This window comes from Suricata suricatta, chromosome 15 (genome assembly GCF_006229205.1).
Source record: "Suricata suricatta isolate VVHF042 chromosome 15, meerkat_22Aug2017_6uvM2_HiC, whole genome shotgun sequence".
Lineage (NCBI taxonomy): Eukaryota > Metazoa > Chordata > Mammalia > Carnivora > Herpestidae > Suricata > Suricata suricatta.
In genome coordinates, this window is record NC_043714.1 from 50,743,845 (window position 1) to 50,762,157 (window position 18,313).

General features: G+C 35.4%; 1 protein-coding gene across 1 annotated transcript in view; it reads right to left on the bottom strand.

Moving 5' to 3' along the window:
• The window catches only part of NUDCD1 (NudC domain containing 1), an 82,594-nt gene that overhangs the window by 41,698 nt on the left and 22,583 nt on the right, over nt 1-18,313 (bottom strand). The window contains exons 3-7 of the mRNA XM_029923478.1: nt 15,958-16,143; nt 12,319-12,499; nt 9,025-9,207; nt 5,688-5,892; nt 765-909 (exon numbers count right to left, since the gene is read on the bottom strand). Of these exons, the coding sequence (XP_029779338.1) occupies nt 765-909; nt 5,688-5,892; nt 9,025-9,207; nt 12,319-12,499; nt 15,958-16,143 (900 nt within the window). The remainder of the gene's footprint in view (nt 1-764; nt 910-5,687; nt 5,893-9,024; nt 9,208-12,318; nt 12,500-15,957; nt 16,144-18,313) is intronic.

Genomic DNA, 18,313 nt, shown 5'->3' on the forward strand with positions numbered 1-18,313 from the left:
TCTTTATTCGATTTAAAATTGTTTTCTTTAATGGTTGTTTTTGAGACAGAAAAAGAGCATGAGCATGGGAGGGGCAGAGAGATAGGGAGACACAGAATCTGAAGCAGGTTCCAGGCTCTGAGCTGTCAGCACAGAGCCCAACACTGGGCTTGAACCCATGAACTGTGAGACTCTGACCTAAGCTGAAGTTGGACGCTTAACCAACTGAGCCACCCAGGCACCCCTGCTTATTCAACATTTTTAACATTATCTTAGAAGTTATCAGATTGGAAAATATTCAACAAAATCTCAGTTGAATGAGTAGTGTACTATCACTGTAATCATTATAATGAATTACTTTGTTGATCATAATTAACTGCATATATATATATACACCCCTTGTGATATCCTAAGGTAACCTAGAAAGTTTCAATGATGACAAGCAGATTATTAGCATTGGTAGACAGTAAAATCCTAATTTTGTCCCTGCCAGTATCGGTCTATTGATTCTTCTAAAGAAAGCCTATGTGTGTGTATACATTTACATGTACATATATACATGCACATCCACCTTATACAACAAGCCCCCCACACTCATACAAGCATTCACATAGTGTGAGGAATGAATATTAGAATTTTAAGCTATATTCAAATACCAGTCTGTAATGCCTAATCTGGGTCTCTGACAGTAGGAAAAGTAAAATAATATTAGAAAAATATGGCACAGTCCTCATGTAACATACTCCGGGCCTTTGGAAAGTCACCTTGCTAGTGCAATCGCTTACCAGCTCTTCAGAGGTCAAATGCATCAAACGTTCCGCTATTGCAGCACACTGGGCTGAGTCTCTTATAAACTCTCCTTGTTTATCTCCAACCACTAGCTCTGGCCATATTAGTCCTTCATTCTTTTTAATCAATAAAATCTCCAAGCTAGAAGTCAAATGAGAAAAGTAACATGATACTTGTAATGTGCTTAATGTTACGTTAAGCAACTATACAAATTATATAACCAATACCAACCAGAAGAATCTTCCATTGACTCTACCCCATCTTGGTGCCCAGATGTTTTACCAAAACTTGTTTACTCTGGTATTGCATATGATGGAAAATCTATAACCCAAGGGTAATAATTTATACTCACTAAATAATCAATAAAGTACCACTGGAAATGGAGTGCCATCTGGCTTCATGGGAAGAGTGACTGGCAAGAGTAAGACCACTAGAAAACTCTGTTGTAGTCCAGGTGTGCGGTGTGTTACCAAAAGAGAAATGCAAGCAGCAAGTATCTGAGATATTTTACTAGGAAATGGTGGTGGTTGGGGCGGGCACATAATATTAATTGGACAGGGAATATAACTAAATGTACTTCTTTGTATGTGAAGCCAGTAATTAGCTTCATTTTCCCAAACTAGTAGCAATAATATATATTAATGTAAACATCAGGCAGGTTAGATCAGTACAAATATTAATTCTTAAAATACAGATTTTAAAGGACTGAAAGAAATTAGAAAGTAATTAACTTTGGTAATATAAGAAAAAAAAGTTGTTAATATGGTCTTATCAGTTGAAAATCTAATTCTGTACATTTAAGCCATTGAACGAATTCCAAATACACTAAAAAGGCCTATCCAGGATCCTGAGATTAAGGTCTGATGCGGCAGGAAAGGGAGAGAGAGCTGAGTCAGGGCAGACTGTGGACATAGGAGCATATGGACTTGCCCACGTGCCTCTTGAACAGGAAGGGAAATTCAAGTAAGCTGCTCTGTGCTAGAACACAGAAAAGTGGGGTGGTGGTAGCTGTCTCCAAGGAAAGCAACCTTTCCCATGTGCCACCTCTGGTACACGTGTGCCATACTAACCTATGCCCTGGGACACAACTGCAAGGATATAACCGCCAGGACACAATAATAACTATTAACATAATTATCAAATAGAACATGCAAACTTATCAGTTATTCTTTTTCAAAGCTGTTATTGTCATCACCTCATGAATTAATTATGGCACTTTAACTTTTTCTGAAACTACTTATTTCAAGAGACTATACAAAATATCTTTTCTATGTAATGAGTTCCTATCATTAGCATTAAAAATTACCACCATAATCTATTCTCTAAAAGAAAGCTAATCTTGAAAAGGATGATGATGATGAAGATACTAATCACAACAGCAACTCATACTTTTCTAATGCTTCCCATATGCCAGATGATGTCTTAAGCACTTTACATGTTTTAACTCACTGATTGCTCACCACAACCATATAAAAGTAAGCACTATTTTCATCTTCATTTTACAAAGTAAGAAAAGAAAAGCACTGAGAGGTTAAGTAACTTGCCAAGGTCACAGCTAGTAAAGCAGCCTGGCTCCAAGTCCAGGTTCTTCACTACTGCACTATTCTGCCTCTCTGAAAAAAAATAACTATTTATAAATAACTATTAAAGAAATTTCACTGTGACCAGAATGTATAAATACTGTTTAGTCAGTTGTTACCTAAAGAAGTTAAAAAGAGTTCACACAATCTCAGTTATGGAGAATTTTCTGGACCATCATTAAGTTTGCACACCTAATCAATGCCATCCTTTAAGCACAACTGCATTTCTACATTTTAAAACTAGGATCATGTCCTACCATCCATGCCAAAAAGAACATATAACCCCACACATAATAACCTACAGACTTGTTAACAAATCCTTCCAAAGTGAGAGTAAACATTAACCATTTGAAAATGAGAGATATGGATAATTTAATCAAAACACACACAATCATGTTTTTAAACCAATGACACCATCTACACATCACTGTAATTATCCTCTGTAATGTAAAATAGTAATCAAGTGCCTCAAATTTAATGGGCAAACAACACTGGTTTATGCTCGTGTATTAAATGCTAAAACTGTGAGGTCCAGCAATTCTAGACCTTTGGTAGAATGACCTACATTAACAATATGTTATAGTTGGTTTGCCAATTTATAAATGCTACCCTCAAATCTCTCTCACGCACATAAAATATGTTTAAGCAGAATGTGGGGACATAAAATACTTCTTAAAGAACCTTTTACATAATTACGTTTTTAAAGTATATTGAAAAGTGTAAAGAGAATTATGGGTACACTTACGATGAGCACTGAGTAAAGTTGTTGAATCATTATACTGTATACCTGGAACTGATAACACTATATGTTAATTATACTTCAATAAAAAATAAAAATAGGGGTGCCTGGGTAGTTCAGTTGAGCCTCTGACTCATATTCGGCTCAGGCCATGATCCCAGGGTCATGGGATTGAGCCCCACATCGGGCTCTGCACTGAGCAGGGAGCCTGCATGGGATTCTCCCTCTCTCAAAATAAAAATTCAAGAATTGTTTTTAAATAAAGAATGATTTTATCAGATTCTGTTACGAACTCAAGGTGTTACTAAGCCAAAGTTCATGAAGACTGAAGCAAAAATCCATGTGTTTGACCGTGGTGACCTAGCCATAGTCAGATGCACGACTGGCAGACACACTAGATTCCAAGGTACTTCTCGTCTGGGTGTCGTTTTCTACATCTTCATTATCCAGGGAAATGGATGAACTGTTAACAAAATCAGGTATTTAATCAACTGGTATAACTGAGTGTTAATCAGGACTCTAGAAACCACTTTTACCACCTTGAAGGTGAGATTGTTGAAAACTATTATGTCCCTGAGATTAGACTTTAATCTAGCTCAGATCAACTTTTCACTCTCCCTCTAAAAGAGTAACACTTTTCTGAGAATTACAATAAAAATATTTTCATAAACATTTGCAGAAGTGATTATGAAAAATGTTGGAAGGGCTGCAGTGATTATTTAAATATGCCATGATTGAAACTGCTTAGTAAGAATTAGGAGAATAGTTAAAAAAAAATCCATGCACCTCAACAGAAAGACAAGGCAGGTATCAGACTCATGGAAACCGTTATTCTTTTTGTTGCATTCATTAAATATTGAATTCTTAGTACAGTAATTCTCAAAAAATTATAAGTGGCATCATTTACTCAGGAATCTATTTTTCTTACATTAAAAAAGTGTAAAAAGCAAGTCACCAAATTTTCTCATTAATAAAATGAATTCAGGATATAAAAGCATAAAGCTTCAGGTTTTTTTGAACTAGACGTCTATTTCTTAGACTCCTAGGATTTAGACTCAAATCAAAGACTCATATGGGTCCTATATTACAAATTGAAAATTATGTTTAAAGTAAAAATAACTAATTTTAACGCACTTCTGACCAAATTTGACCATTATCGTAAAGTGCCCAACACCATCCATTAACCCATCACAGAATACAATAATTACTAACACTCTACAATGAAATGAAAGATTTACAGAGAGGCATAAAAGGAGGAGGAAAGGGTTACACTTTTCTGTCTCTGGCTTCTTCTACTCCGCATGTTTCTGAGACTCGTCTCATTCACACCGCTGTTTACCACACCATTCTCTTGTACTGCAGAGCACTCCATGTGTGCATACAACACCACTGTGCTTTTATCCTTTCACCTTTTCATGAACATCTGAATTATTTTCAGTTTGAGTGTTTTATGAAAAAAGTTGCTATAAACATACTTGGGGGGGTCTTTTATTATTTTCCATTTCTCTTGAGTAAATATCTAGTTGAATCTCTGGGTTACAAAGTGGATATATATATATATATATATATATATGCTTAGCCTAAGAAACTGCTAAAGGGTTTGCCAAAGTGACTATCGTTTTCCCCTCCCACCAGCAACGCACAGCATGCGGGTGCTCCACATTCTCGTCGACATTTGATACCATCAGCCTTTTTAGTTTTAGCCATGCACTAGTGTCTCATCTAGCTTCAATGTACCTTTCCCTACTGACTATTTATTCATATGCTTAACATTCAAATATCTTCTATTGTGATGTGTCAATTCAAATCGTTTAACTATATCTAAAATTGGGTTATTTTTAATTATAAATTTCTACCAGGGTTTCTTATATACGGAGAATGCATTTCCTTTGTTTTATATGCATACTGAAAATAATTTTTTCCCAGTCCACAGTCTGCTTTTTTGTTTTATTAATGGTGTCTTCAGAAGAGAAGAAATTCTGTTTTGATGTAGTGAAAAGTTGTTTTGATGACTATATCAACTATTTCTTTTGTGTCCTGAACACACAATTCACACAAAAAAAAAATGTACATGGCTAACTTACATAGGAAAAATATGTATTCTCTATAATTTTCAAAGAAATATTGATTCCACTTGTAAGTATTTATTTTCCATATATATTTCTGCACACATAAAATTCTTTTATATATCTATGAAAGTATCTTAAAATTTAAAGAACAGGAATGTATTACGCAGTTGGCAAACTGAAGTTAATAAAAACAGATTAGTTCTCTTAAAAAAATTTAAAGTACTAGTTAAAATAACCACTTTTATCTATTATTACTGTTACTACTGTTATTATTTTTTCCAGAGCTGGTAATAAAAGACTCTACCATGGAATACAAACAATAACTTTCCTAGAATCTTTAATCTTAATGATAATTTTGTGTTTTGATACAGTAATTCCATTTTTATTCTGTATTAAGAAAAAGAATCAGCAATACAGACAGACCTGTTGTAGTATTCAACTTTGGTATAACCACTATGGAAAGGATTAAAAAAAAAGAAAAAAATAAAGAAAAAATAAAAATTTAAATATAAAACAACTCTCTCTGTATACCTTTTATTTTCTTTAATCATCCATGTACTGCTTTCTTGATCAATAGATGAATAGAGATTTCCTTCCAAAATCCTCTGACCCTTCAGCACAATGTTGATGTGATCAGGCAAAAACCGTACTTGAATGTCCTCCTTAGAACTGCCTTCTGGAAGCTGTATTGTTACTGTCAAATCATCTTCAGTCTGTTGCCAGTAATACAAGGGTTCTATTGGGAAAAGGAAAATACATTATGTAATAAAAAAGTGGAGACCAGAATACACAAAATGAGAGACTAGAGCATACAAAAGAACACCTATCTAAAGGAATCTTAGCATAATTTCTAGTAATCTTCTTACAAAAAAAGTAATTACAAACACATACAGATCTTTTGGGGGGAATTTTCAGAGTTATAACAACTGCACTTGACACTTCCTCTTCAGGCTTACCTAATGCTCCAGGATGTAAGCACTCATAAAACACTAATGACAGCGGTCCCCTATCCCCATTCATTCTCTCCCTGCCTCCCAGTTTCCCCTTTTCCATTTCCTCCTTCTTTTCTTCCCTTTACACACACAGCAGATTCCTACTTCAAAGGAGTAACAAATATGTCATAAACCCCTGTCTGAAACTTTCATCATTGCTTTGATTTGCCCTAACAACGTAACTCTGTGACACAAAAGACCACTATTACTTGGTGAGATATACACCCACATAAAAATAAAAGATGTATGTATTTATAAATTCTGCTCCACAACTTTGCTGCATGAAAGCAATTTCACAGGAAATTCAAGGGCTGCCAGTGTATTTTGTCCAAGTTCCCAATAAAAGAATCCTCCCTTCACCTTCTTCTTGATTTCCTTGGCTTGTCTTACAAAAAGCTTTAAACTCATTAAAATCCCATAGGATGAATTAAGAAAATAAAGCTTAAATGCAAAAAGAATAAATATTTGTTTAATGATATCCATGAACATTAATCTGTCCACCCATGCATCAGAAAGGAATATGACATAGTGGTTAGGAATTAGTACTCCAAGGTTGACTAGTCCTAGGTCTTGAATCTTGGCTCAACCATTTATTAATCTTGGTATGCAACTTTATCTATGACCCTGCTTCTCCTAATCTGTAAAATAAACAAAAAATTACATATCTCACAGAACTGTTAAAATTTAAATGAGTTAATACTTAGAAAATATTTAATATCAATCCTGTTACTAAATATATTATAAACTCTCAGTAAATGCAGGTTATTCTTCTTTTCTGAGGGGATTATCATTCTTTCTATTTGGTGCTATTTTATGTAAAAACTGTAAGTACTAGCTATGCTCAAAGATATAATAGTAAGTATGACGTATCTTCTTAAAAAGTCGCTTCTATTTGATGTTAAATAAAATTTAACAGGCATGATATTATAGGAATAAGTATAAAATGCATAACTTTTCAGGATAAAATTGTTACTTTACATTAATTTCTAACTTGCATCATACTCCTTTAAGCAGGTTCTCAGATCCTCTCTACCTCTTTAGAAGTACTTTTAATATAAGTTCACTGAAAAAGTTTGAACTATACCTTAAAAGATTGATAACTATAAGCTCCTTAAGGCAAGTCATCTGTTTTACTCAATTTTCTGTCTACCAGGAAAGTTAACTAGGTGGTTTATACGTAACAATTATTCAGTGGGAAACTTCTGCCAGATACGGAAAGGGGAGGGGTCTACAAAATCACATGAGCTTCTAGTAAAACTTAAAGTCCATGGAAGTAGACAAAATGGAAAGCCAGAATTTTTTAATCCTCTCTCCACTGAAAGGTATACAAACAACTACAGTTTCTCAATTGTTGTCTGCTAAGTGCCTATGTTTTTGGAAATGTTTTAAGTCTTTTCTAAGAAAATGCTATTACTTATATCATTATGACAACACCAAATGGTCAACAGACAATATCAGTCTTCTTGAGGTTTATAGAAAATGAAACCCAAACCCATATACATTCTCAGGAGATGACTTAAAAGAATGCTGTAATTATCAAAGTATCCATAATTTTTTTTAATTACATTTTTCCTTTATAGGTAAAGGCCGTTTATTAGAAGGGAAACAAAAATACACGGAATTTGAGGTTCACACTAAAAGGGAAAGAAAGACCTAATAATGAATTCAGAAGGAAACCAAAATATAATGTGAGATGTCAACAAGAAAAACATCACCTGAGCTGGTAGCTATGCTTTAAACAGATATTGTGTCCTTCCTAGGCTACAATCTGTCTTGGGACCACATAGTCTCAGGTACTAGGCAAAACGCTTCCAAAGATTAGGGCATTCTTTCATTTCCTTTGCAATTGCTCACCAAGAGTTCTAAGGGGCATGTGGTCTAGAGATATGAATAGCTGTTCTAGCTAATCTCCAGAAGAGTTTAATATTATAATTAAGCGAGAAGAGTAGAATTTATTCAGAAAGGGATCTTAGATATGATCTAACATAAAACACATCACATGGGAAACCAAGTTGTTAAAAGGCTAAACAAAAGGCCATCAAGCACAACTCTCATATATTTATAAACCTGTGGAAAATATTTTAAAAATATTTATTGCATTATTGTCTTCAAATACTTTTTAGTGAATTTTTTGTTTAGAAAGCTCTAAATAAATATAGTGAAACTAATTTTTATTTTATATAATTAATAAAAAGGGACATTCAAAGATTAATATGTATAATTGTTAAATATTGTAAAAATCTCAAGTAAAATACACTATTCTCTGGTTATAAACATCAGAATTATGAATAGTAATGACTACAGGATGATGTTCTCTTCAATATAAGAGTACATATTCTTTGTATGTAAATATAAATTTTAAAGACCTATTACTGTCTTCATTCTAAAACATTACCTTCATCCATTTATTCATTTAACAGTGGGAAAACTTAGTGATTCTGCCCTCAAGAACTTTTTATTAGCTTAGTACTAAAAGTTAAGGACATGTACATTAGTATACACCTAAAATCAACATAGTTTAGCTTATTTTAAAAGATTAATATCTTCAATACTAACATGCTAGCTTCACAAACACCAATAATAAACAGACATTATTCATTTAAAAAGTATTTACTAAACATTTCATAAGGTAAGCAAAGGTAGAGATTTTAAAAAAATTTTTGGTAATTATGGGATTACTGATTAAAACAATTCACACTATTTAGGTAGCACATTTTACAAAAGACTATTCTGAAAAATACAAACGAAAACAAAGAAAAATTAAGCACCTATCTAGTCCTGGTAGAATTCATAACCTAACCAGGAAGACAAACCAGACATGAATGTGTGTGCACATAAACACACATGAGCTCTATGAAGATGAACAGTAAAATTACCTTTGATTTTCTCACACATGTTCTCATTCTTATTTTCTTCAAGATCTTGACCAACGTGTACAAATGTGAAGGACTTGTAGGAGACAATCATCAGACCCTTCCCATCAGGCTCAATAGCAGCATAATACGGCACTGATTTTCCACGGAGAATATCACGCTTAATGATTTCATATTTTTTATTATCTGTAAAAAAAAAAAGTATTTTAGAACAAAAAATTACAAATAAGATACTATAATAATATCCTGAAAATAACTGTATATTAGTTTTAATTAAAATTTTTTTAATGTTTATTTATTTTTGAAAGAGAGCGAGCGAGCATGAGCAGGGGAGGGGCAGAGGACAAAGGAGACAGAATCTCAAGCAGGCTCCTGGCTCCGGGCTATCACCACAGAGCCCAGTGGAGGTGGGGCTCGAATTCAGGGACAGGGAGATCACGACCTGAGCCTAAGTTGAATGCTTAACCAATTAAGCAACCCAGGTGCCCCTAAAATTAAGTATTTTAAGTGTACTATTAAAAGGCATGGTATCAAAAGTCTTTTCATTGGGCCAAAAAAATTTATAACTAATTTTCTATAAATTCACCCCTACTTTAAAATACTCGATCTGACGGAATTTGTTCTAGCTTCCAATGTAGTAGCCACTGGCCATAGTGGCTAATCAAAATTAACTAAAATTTAAATTCAATTCCTCAGTCACATTAGCCACATTTAAAATGTTCAATAGCCAAACATGGGTAGCCACTACTGTATTAAATGGCACATATACAAAACATGTCCATTTTGTACAAATTTCCATTGCATATCAGTACTCTAGATTAACTTACCTAAGTATCAGTTTCTGAAGGATCTACATTTTCCTTTACTATAGCCTTTCTACTTCCCCAGCAAGTACCTGATAGGCATCTTCTGAAAAGAGCCATAAACCAAGGATAAAGGAAAGGTACAGTTGTGGACTATTTTTCTGCTCATTCTAGCTATTTAGGGGGTTTCCTAAAAATGAAATATTTATGGTAGAAATTATTCAGATCTATATGAATCAGGCATAAATAATGATACTTAATTTTTAAAAATGTTTATTTACTTACTTAAAAAGCATGCATGTGTACTCGTAGGGGAGGGGCAGAGGGAGAGAAAGACGCAGGCTCCACACTGACAGCACAGAGCCCAATGCAAGGCTCAAACTCATGAACTGCGAGATCATGACCTGAGCCAATTATCAAGAGACGGACACTTAACCCAGGTGCCGCAACACTTGATTTTAAGATATAAAATTTCAGATATGAGATATAAAGGAAAGATATAAAACTAACTGTATCTTAAAAGTTACTGGTACAATAACTGAATTTATTCTTGAAAATAGGTTTTTTTTTTGGATCCTTATCTTTACTTACACTGTTAGTCTATTAGAGTTATACTTTACAAGCTTCACCCTGAGTAGTCAAAAATCGTAACCCGATGTCACATGCTATACATAATGATACAATCTGTTTTAAATAGACCTGTCCTTGTTTTCCTCTAAATCTTTACCTACGTTCACCTTCATTTCACATGTATTTAAGAAAAGATTTGTAAGTTTACAAATGAACTAATCACTCCTATGCTTCCTGCCCAGGGACGTGTAAGGGAAAGAGTCCTACCTGACTCCAAATACCCTACTTAGATGCTACATGCTTTACAGGTGGCTTTTCCCAACATGTGCGCAACAGAAAATACCATGTGGATTTCAAGTGAACTCTAGGGTTAAATAAGCTGGGAAATACTTGATTAAAATTAAATTCTTTTTTTTTTTAACTCAAAACTTTTAGAATCTTTAACATGTTTAATGTATGATAGGGATATTACATGCCCATATTTTCAAATTTATTTAACTACAAAACATAATTTATCGAATGTTCCACTCAACACAGTTTAGAAAAGCACTGCTCTGTTATGTTCATTAAAAAAGAAAAAGGAAAAGAATAACAATTATATAAATAATACTTAGGGGGTGAAAGGAATGAGACATTGAGAAATGAAAAGAGAGAGCCTGGGTGGCTCAACTGGTAAGTGTCCACTTTTGGCTCAGGTCATGATCTCATGGTTCAGTATGAGCCCCGCATTAGGCTCTGATGTCAGCACACAGCCTGCTTCAGATCCTTTGTCTCCCTCTCTCTCTCCCGCTCAAACTTTCTCTCACTCTCTCAAAAACAAACATTAAAAAAACAAAAACAAAAACATGGAGGTTAGGGATACAGATCCCCTATGCAGCCCAAAATCTGCATATAATTTTTGACTCCCCAAAACTTTACTAATAGCATACTGCTGATTGGAAGCTTTACTGATAACAGAAACAGTCAATTAACATAAACTTTGTATATATATTATGTACTGTATTCTTAAAAATAACGTAATCTAGAAGAAAGAAAGGGTTATTCAGGAAATCGTAAGGAAGGGAAAATACATTTACAGTACTGTCCTGTATCAAAAAATATCCATGTATACGTGGACCTGAACTATACAGTTGAAACCATACAATTTAAACCTGTTGTTCAGTTTAAACCTGAACCTAAACCTGTAATTTAAGGCTCGTAAGTTAAATAAGTTAGTAAAAACTTAGTAAAAGGGCAGGGTCCTGGAAACAAGCTTCCTTAGTTCCCAACAACAGTAAGAACGAAGCACTGGTGAAGGGCAAGTCCACACCCTAAAGGAGTCCTAATTAGTAAAGTGAAAAACAATTTCTGAGGTCCTAGTTAGAAGTCTGATAGACAGTTTTAAACAGCCCAAGAGTCGAGACTTTTCTACAGTGGTAGAAGCTTTCTGGGTTAGAAAAACCAGCAGTTTTCCTGAAGGTAGAAATGAACAGCAAAGTTCAATTAGACTTAAATGACATCACAATTGTCACAAATACCTTTGTTTCCATCTAGGTATTTATATTTAATTTTACTTCAGTTACACTGTAATGTAACTTACATTTAATTATAAATGGAAATCCTTGTGTGTGATACACATACACATGAGAATAAATGTGTATAGTTTTGTATATACCGAAAATATACACTTTAAGATCTCCCAAAATTACGTAAGAATGTCTCCTTTTATACAAAAAGGCATAACTGACTGCGCAAGTTCTTGTTTCTATAACCCATACCTGAGGATAAATGATCTGTAGGAATTGATCCTACTAGATGTCAGGCATTAGAATCATAGCAACAACACCTAAGAAAAAGCAAACGGCATTTACAGGAATAGCTTTGCATTTCAAAATCTACTAAATGGCGCCAACCACTGTGGAATCACATTGTAAGTATATTTTACCTTTATTTTTCTTACTGATAGTGACCCACTCCAAAGAAACGTAGAATCCACTTCCTTTCATATCCAATTCTTCTTTCTCTATTCGAAGAAGTAAGGTAGTTATTGAATGTTCTTCAGCATTCATCAATGAGATACTGTGAATTATGATAAAAGGATTCCCAAGCTCTTCATTAAACATAATCTACAAACAAAAAAAGATTGCACACACACACACATAAATGTACAAGCTTGCAGATAGCACAGCAGAGGGAATGCACAAAATTCTGACAATGTAACAGCTAATTGGATACTATTTATTAAAAGGAGTAGGAAAATGAAAAAAGCCTTTAAATAAACATTGCCAAGTTCAATTACTATCCTTTGAAAAAGAACTTCTTAAAGATGCCTTGTCTTTCTCTGCTTAACAGAAAAAACTGGCCAGTACTCTTGGCTTAAAAAACAAGGAAAACAATAAGGCATCCAAACAGTATCAAAAGGAGAAAGAAGACTAGAAGTGACCTCCTGGAAAAGAATTATCAAGTTACAAAGCTCTACAGAAGAGGAGCAGGTCAACGCTGGCCCCTCATCTCTACTCCTACCTCGTATATGACTTATTTTTGCTGAATATTGGGCATGCTTGTGTGCAGGTGTGTGCGTGTGTGTATATATTTTTTTCCTATCGTTTTTGTTTTGTTCCTCTGTTTGTCCCCGGAAGTCTGCAGAAGTCAGAGGCAAATGAATTGGAGAACACATCACTAAACTCTTATCTCTTTATAACAAAAGAGCCTATTTACATTTAAAAGTTATAATTTTAAAAAAAGTTCTAATTCAACAAGCTATTTAAATAGAATACTTAAGTTTCTTTTCAGAGAGCAAATCTAGGCAACACAGACACAAAATCTTAAATTCTTTTTTATATCACAAACACATAATCTAAAAAACTATTATATGTATTTAAGAGTAAATAACAAGAGATATTTTAAGACTGTCAGCTCAGCAACATTTTCTAATAAATGAGAAGATGTTGAAGGAAACATCCAATGACAAAAGTTTAAAAAAAAAACTTTTTCTGGGGGAAAAACACATACACACACAAATTCCCCTTTTATCTAGAATTCCTTCCTACCTGCTCCTACTTGAAAGCCTTATAAAGAAAAGTGTGCTTTAAGGTCAATTTCCCTAAATGTGTGAGCACCCCTTCCCAAATTATTCCAATAGAGACCTTTGGAATCCATTCTACTGTCTTCCATAAACCGAAAACAGCAATATCAACAAAAAATACCCCAAATACTCAAAACTGAGATGATATAAAGGTTAAGTTTTAGTTGGCTGACATTGGGAGACAAAAAGAAGGAAGGAAAAATGTTGAGTTTTGTCAGGGACAAATAGCTAGTTTATTGTTTCCTCCTCTTCTCTCTCTCTCATCTGAGCGAAAGGGACGGAATGAGACCACAGAGTGGATGTCTGAACTTTTATAAATGGTTAGGCTGAAGCTGTCTCCTGAACGAGCCTAGTAACTCAAATGTGGTACTACTGATACGCAGCACCCCACCACACTAGAGGCCACAAACACACCTGTAAAGCAGGCCCTCTTCCTGTCTCCTTTATCTCTCTCCCTACACTGAGTCTTCACTGCCCTTACTTGGCCCCGTATGCTCTGCTGTGCCCCCTTCCCACTGGCACCTTTAGCTTCCTCTGTTGCACCAATTTCCACAAAGTCTGAAAACTCTCCCAAGTTGCTTCCTTAAAGTGACCAGGTATTCCATGGTATCCCTCCCACCTCGGTGAATGCCCAGGTCCAATCCCTCTTCCCAGACCCTAGTTAAAACTATTACTCACTGCAAACATTTCAGAGGGTGCTTATTTCATTACAGCAGGGTCTCCTAACGAGGGCATGAAGTGGATTTAAATTTGATTCAAAAAACATTCCTAAAAACTGATATATACCAAGGGTATGCACATAGTACAAACCAAATGAATTATAAAACCATATGAATTTCCTTCTGGCACAGTGTGTGGTGTTATTTTTAAGCTAAAGGTGAGTTTGGTCAGTTTGTCTTTTCCTGCTCAAAACCAACAGAATCCACAGCTTGATAATAATAATTTCTCATTCATACCTCTCCTGCTCATCACTTTCCAAACTCCATCCAAGTGTTTCAGGTAGCTATGCTATATACCACATTGCCTAAGTTAACCAAAAAAAAAAAAAAAGGAAAAGGAAAAGGAAATAAGAAAAACAACTTTTAACACTGGGGGCCAGAGCACAATGTTCAATGAATATTTGAATCTGCCACTACAAATGTCTGCAAAGGTCCCCTCTAAACAGGCTACCGTTGTTCTGGTTATTTATCATGTTTTTTGTTCAGTTTTTTTAATTACTACAATTTGGCAGTATACCATTTAATATAACTTAGGTAAGCCACTGGTTCTAAGGCCTTCTTAATGTTTCTCAAATAATTAAAGCCTGATCTTTGTAGGTATCTGATCTGATAAAAATATTTTATAAGATATAAATAGATTTATTAAGTTCTTATAACTGGGTAGTCACCTGCTAAGATTTAGACAGCTAAAGTATCATAATATACTTATAACTCCATGTCATTCTTTCCCACCTTCGAAAACTGTGGCTCTAGAGAAATTAATTCCTTACTTATTATTATTAAAATCTTAATTCTCCCCTCAGATTTAAAAACGTACATTGTTGGGGTGGCTGGGTGGCGCAGTTGGCTAAGTGTCCAGCTTCGGCTCAGCTCATGATCTCACGGTTCATGGATTCGAACCCTGCCTTGGGCTCAGAGCCTGGAGCTGCTTCAGATTCTGTGTCTCCTTCGCTCTCTCCCTGTCCCACCCTCACTCATGCTCTGTCTCACTATCTCTCAAAAAAATTTTTATTAAGATTTTTTTAATGTTACATTGCTTTAAGAAAACTGAAATAGGGGCTCCTGGGTGGCTCAGTAAGCTGAGTATCTTGACTTCAGCTCAGTTCATGATCTTAGTTGGTGAGTCTGAACCCTGCCTGCTTCAGATCCTCTGTCCCCCCTCTTTCTGCTCCTCCCCTGCTGGCACGCACTCGCTCTCTTTCTCTCAAAACTAAAAAACATTAAAAGAAAAACAAAAGAAAAAGAAAAACAGTATCTTAGAGATTGGCACATCAATCTATGTGTGTTACAGGGTATTTTCTAAGTGAGGACTAGTCGGTAACTCACTGTTTGACCAATGGCAGCTCACCGGACCGCTCGCAGGGCCGGCACTGCTGGGCCCACAAAGATACCAGCAAATACAATGGGAGTAAAGGAGGAAAGATATCCCAGTGTAATTTCTAGCTAACTCTTCTTCAAGAAGGAGGTAATACCAACGATCAGGGGGCTGCTTTACACACATGTAAAGCACTCAACAAACATTAGTTGAGAAAAATGAATGCAATTCTTGACAACTTGCAACCACCCCTGATCAAACCAGAAATGGTTAACCTATCAGTTTTGTAAAAGGTACACACTATATAAATAAAAACTTCTAAAACATTATATATTATAAAAACAAAGAGGTCACATATAAACTATGTCCAGAAAGTGTTATTTCAAAATCACTAAAGGTCTGTATTACATATACTTTCCAGACATCACATAATTCTTAAAAAGAAACATATAACAAAAACCGCACCTCCCATTTTTCGGAAGCACTATTTCCACGTTCACCTGTACCAATGAGATACAATCGTCCAGTTCCATCTGACAAGGTAACCCAGGTAGAAGATGTGAAATGGATAGACGCACAAAGGCGATTGTCATATGCTGCCAAATCTGTGGGAAGTCGAAACACCTCTCGTGGTTTTCCTAAAGCAGTGTCCTAAAAAGAAGTCAAACATATTAATGAATCCTTCCCCCTCCTTCATCCATATACACACAGCAAAAATATCTGCAGTGTTGTGGTTATTTTCTTGTTTGAGAAGGTGCCTAATTCCCCTCTCTTTGAGTATGAGCTGTACTACTGACTCCCTTCTAACTAATAAAATATGGCAGAAGTGACAGTATCTGATCTCTCAAACTTGGTCAGAGTTTCTATCACATCTATCTTTTGCTCTTGGACCCACATGGGGAGGGCATGAGGACTCCTGACAATAACCAGCACCCAGTGAGCTAACTGTTTTGGGAGTATATCCGCCAGCCCTAGTCCAGCCTTGAGATCACTGCTCTCCGGGCTGACATGCTACAACCTCATAAGAAACCCTGACATATGATCACCCAGCTATGCCACTCTGATTTCTGACCCATAGAAACTGAGATGACACATGTTTATTATTTCAAGTTACTAAATGTTGAAGTAAGATCCTATGCAGCAATAGACAACTAATACTTTGTAGTAATCTGGTCTTCATTCTTTTCTCTCTCTTTTTTTTTTTTATTAAGTTTATTTTTGAGAGAGAGAAAGGAAGAGAGCGAGCCCGACCGAGTGCAGGGTGGAGAGAGAGGGAGACAGAGAATCCCGAGCAGGCTCAACACTGCCAGTGCAGAGCCCCATGTGAGGCTCGAACTCAGGAACTGTGAGAGTATGACCTGAGCTGAAATCAAGAATCAGACTGAGCCACCCAGATGTCCCTTTTCATTCTTAAGTTTAGAGTTAATGATCAGTATTTTTAACTAATTGGAAATACTACATCAGGTTCTAAATGCCTCCAAAGACATCAGCCTGTGGTATGAAAACACTATATTTGGGCTATTAACAACTTAGGTTTTTGTCAACACACTTTTATTGTATCTATATCCTTACAATTCAAAGCTGTAAGATGGCTCCATCATTAAAATGTTTTACATGAAAATATAATAAAAAGGCCTACATTTCTGGGGCACCTAAGTGGCTGAGTTAGGCATCCAACTCTTGACTTTGGTTCTGGTCATGATCTCGCATTTAGTGAGTTCAAGCCCCGCATGGGGCTCTGCACTGACAGCACAGAGCCTCCTTGGGATTCTCTCTCCCTTTCACTCTGCCCCTCCCTTACTGGCATTCTCTCTCTCTCTAAAAATAAATAAATAAACTTAAAAACAAACCAAAAGATCTACATTTCAGGACACAGACTTCATCTTACACATCAAAATGTACTTAACTCAATAACTTGTTCTCATTAAAGCTTTAGCTTTCAGTTAACAGATTTTCCTAAAGGCCCACAATAATTTTTTAAATTTTTTAAATAGTTATTTTTGAGACAGAGAGACAGAGCAAGAGTGGGAAAGGGACAGAGAGAGGGAGACACAGAATCCGAAGCAGGCTCCAGGCTCTGAACTGTCAGCACAGAACCTGATGCGGGGTTCAAACCCACAAACTGCGAGATCATGACCTGAGCCAAAGTCAGATGCTTAACTGACTGAGCCACCCAGGCGCCCCCGAAAATAATTCTTGATTCATGTATTTCATTCTCTGTTCCTACAATTACTTAAATCTGTGTATATATTAACAAAACTTAAATAAACCATACAAAATGTCCTTACTAGCCACAAGTTTTGTAGTGACCCACTGTCTCTTTCTAAAGCATCCAGTTTAGTTTTCTTTGAAATGGCACCTTTCCTTCTTTTGTATTCACAGTTTACTGATTTACATAACACTGATTAAAAAATGAAAATACAATGACAAGCAAAGCCGGCATAAGGATTTTAGAATGACCAAATCTGAGTATTAATGATATAAAACTCCACTAGCAGAAACAGAATTGTTCTTAGTATAGTAAGTACTGATGGCCTACTAGCAGTAAACATTCAGCTTCCTTTGGTCTTCAGTCAGTATATTATATAAAAGGAACAGAAAATATCAGTTACTGCAGTCACTCAGATAAATGAAGGTCAAATAAGAGATATTTTACTGCAGGCTGATGCCTATGTAGGCATTTAGAATACCATGTGGTATTTCTATTTAGTGAGAAATAAATGGAGTGGTCAACAAATGGTATCAGCATACTAGAGATCTTCTGGAAAAAATTACTCTCTCCCTGACAGCATGCACAAAAATATTCCACATTCCAGATAGA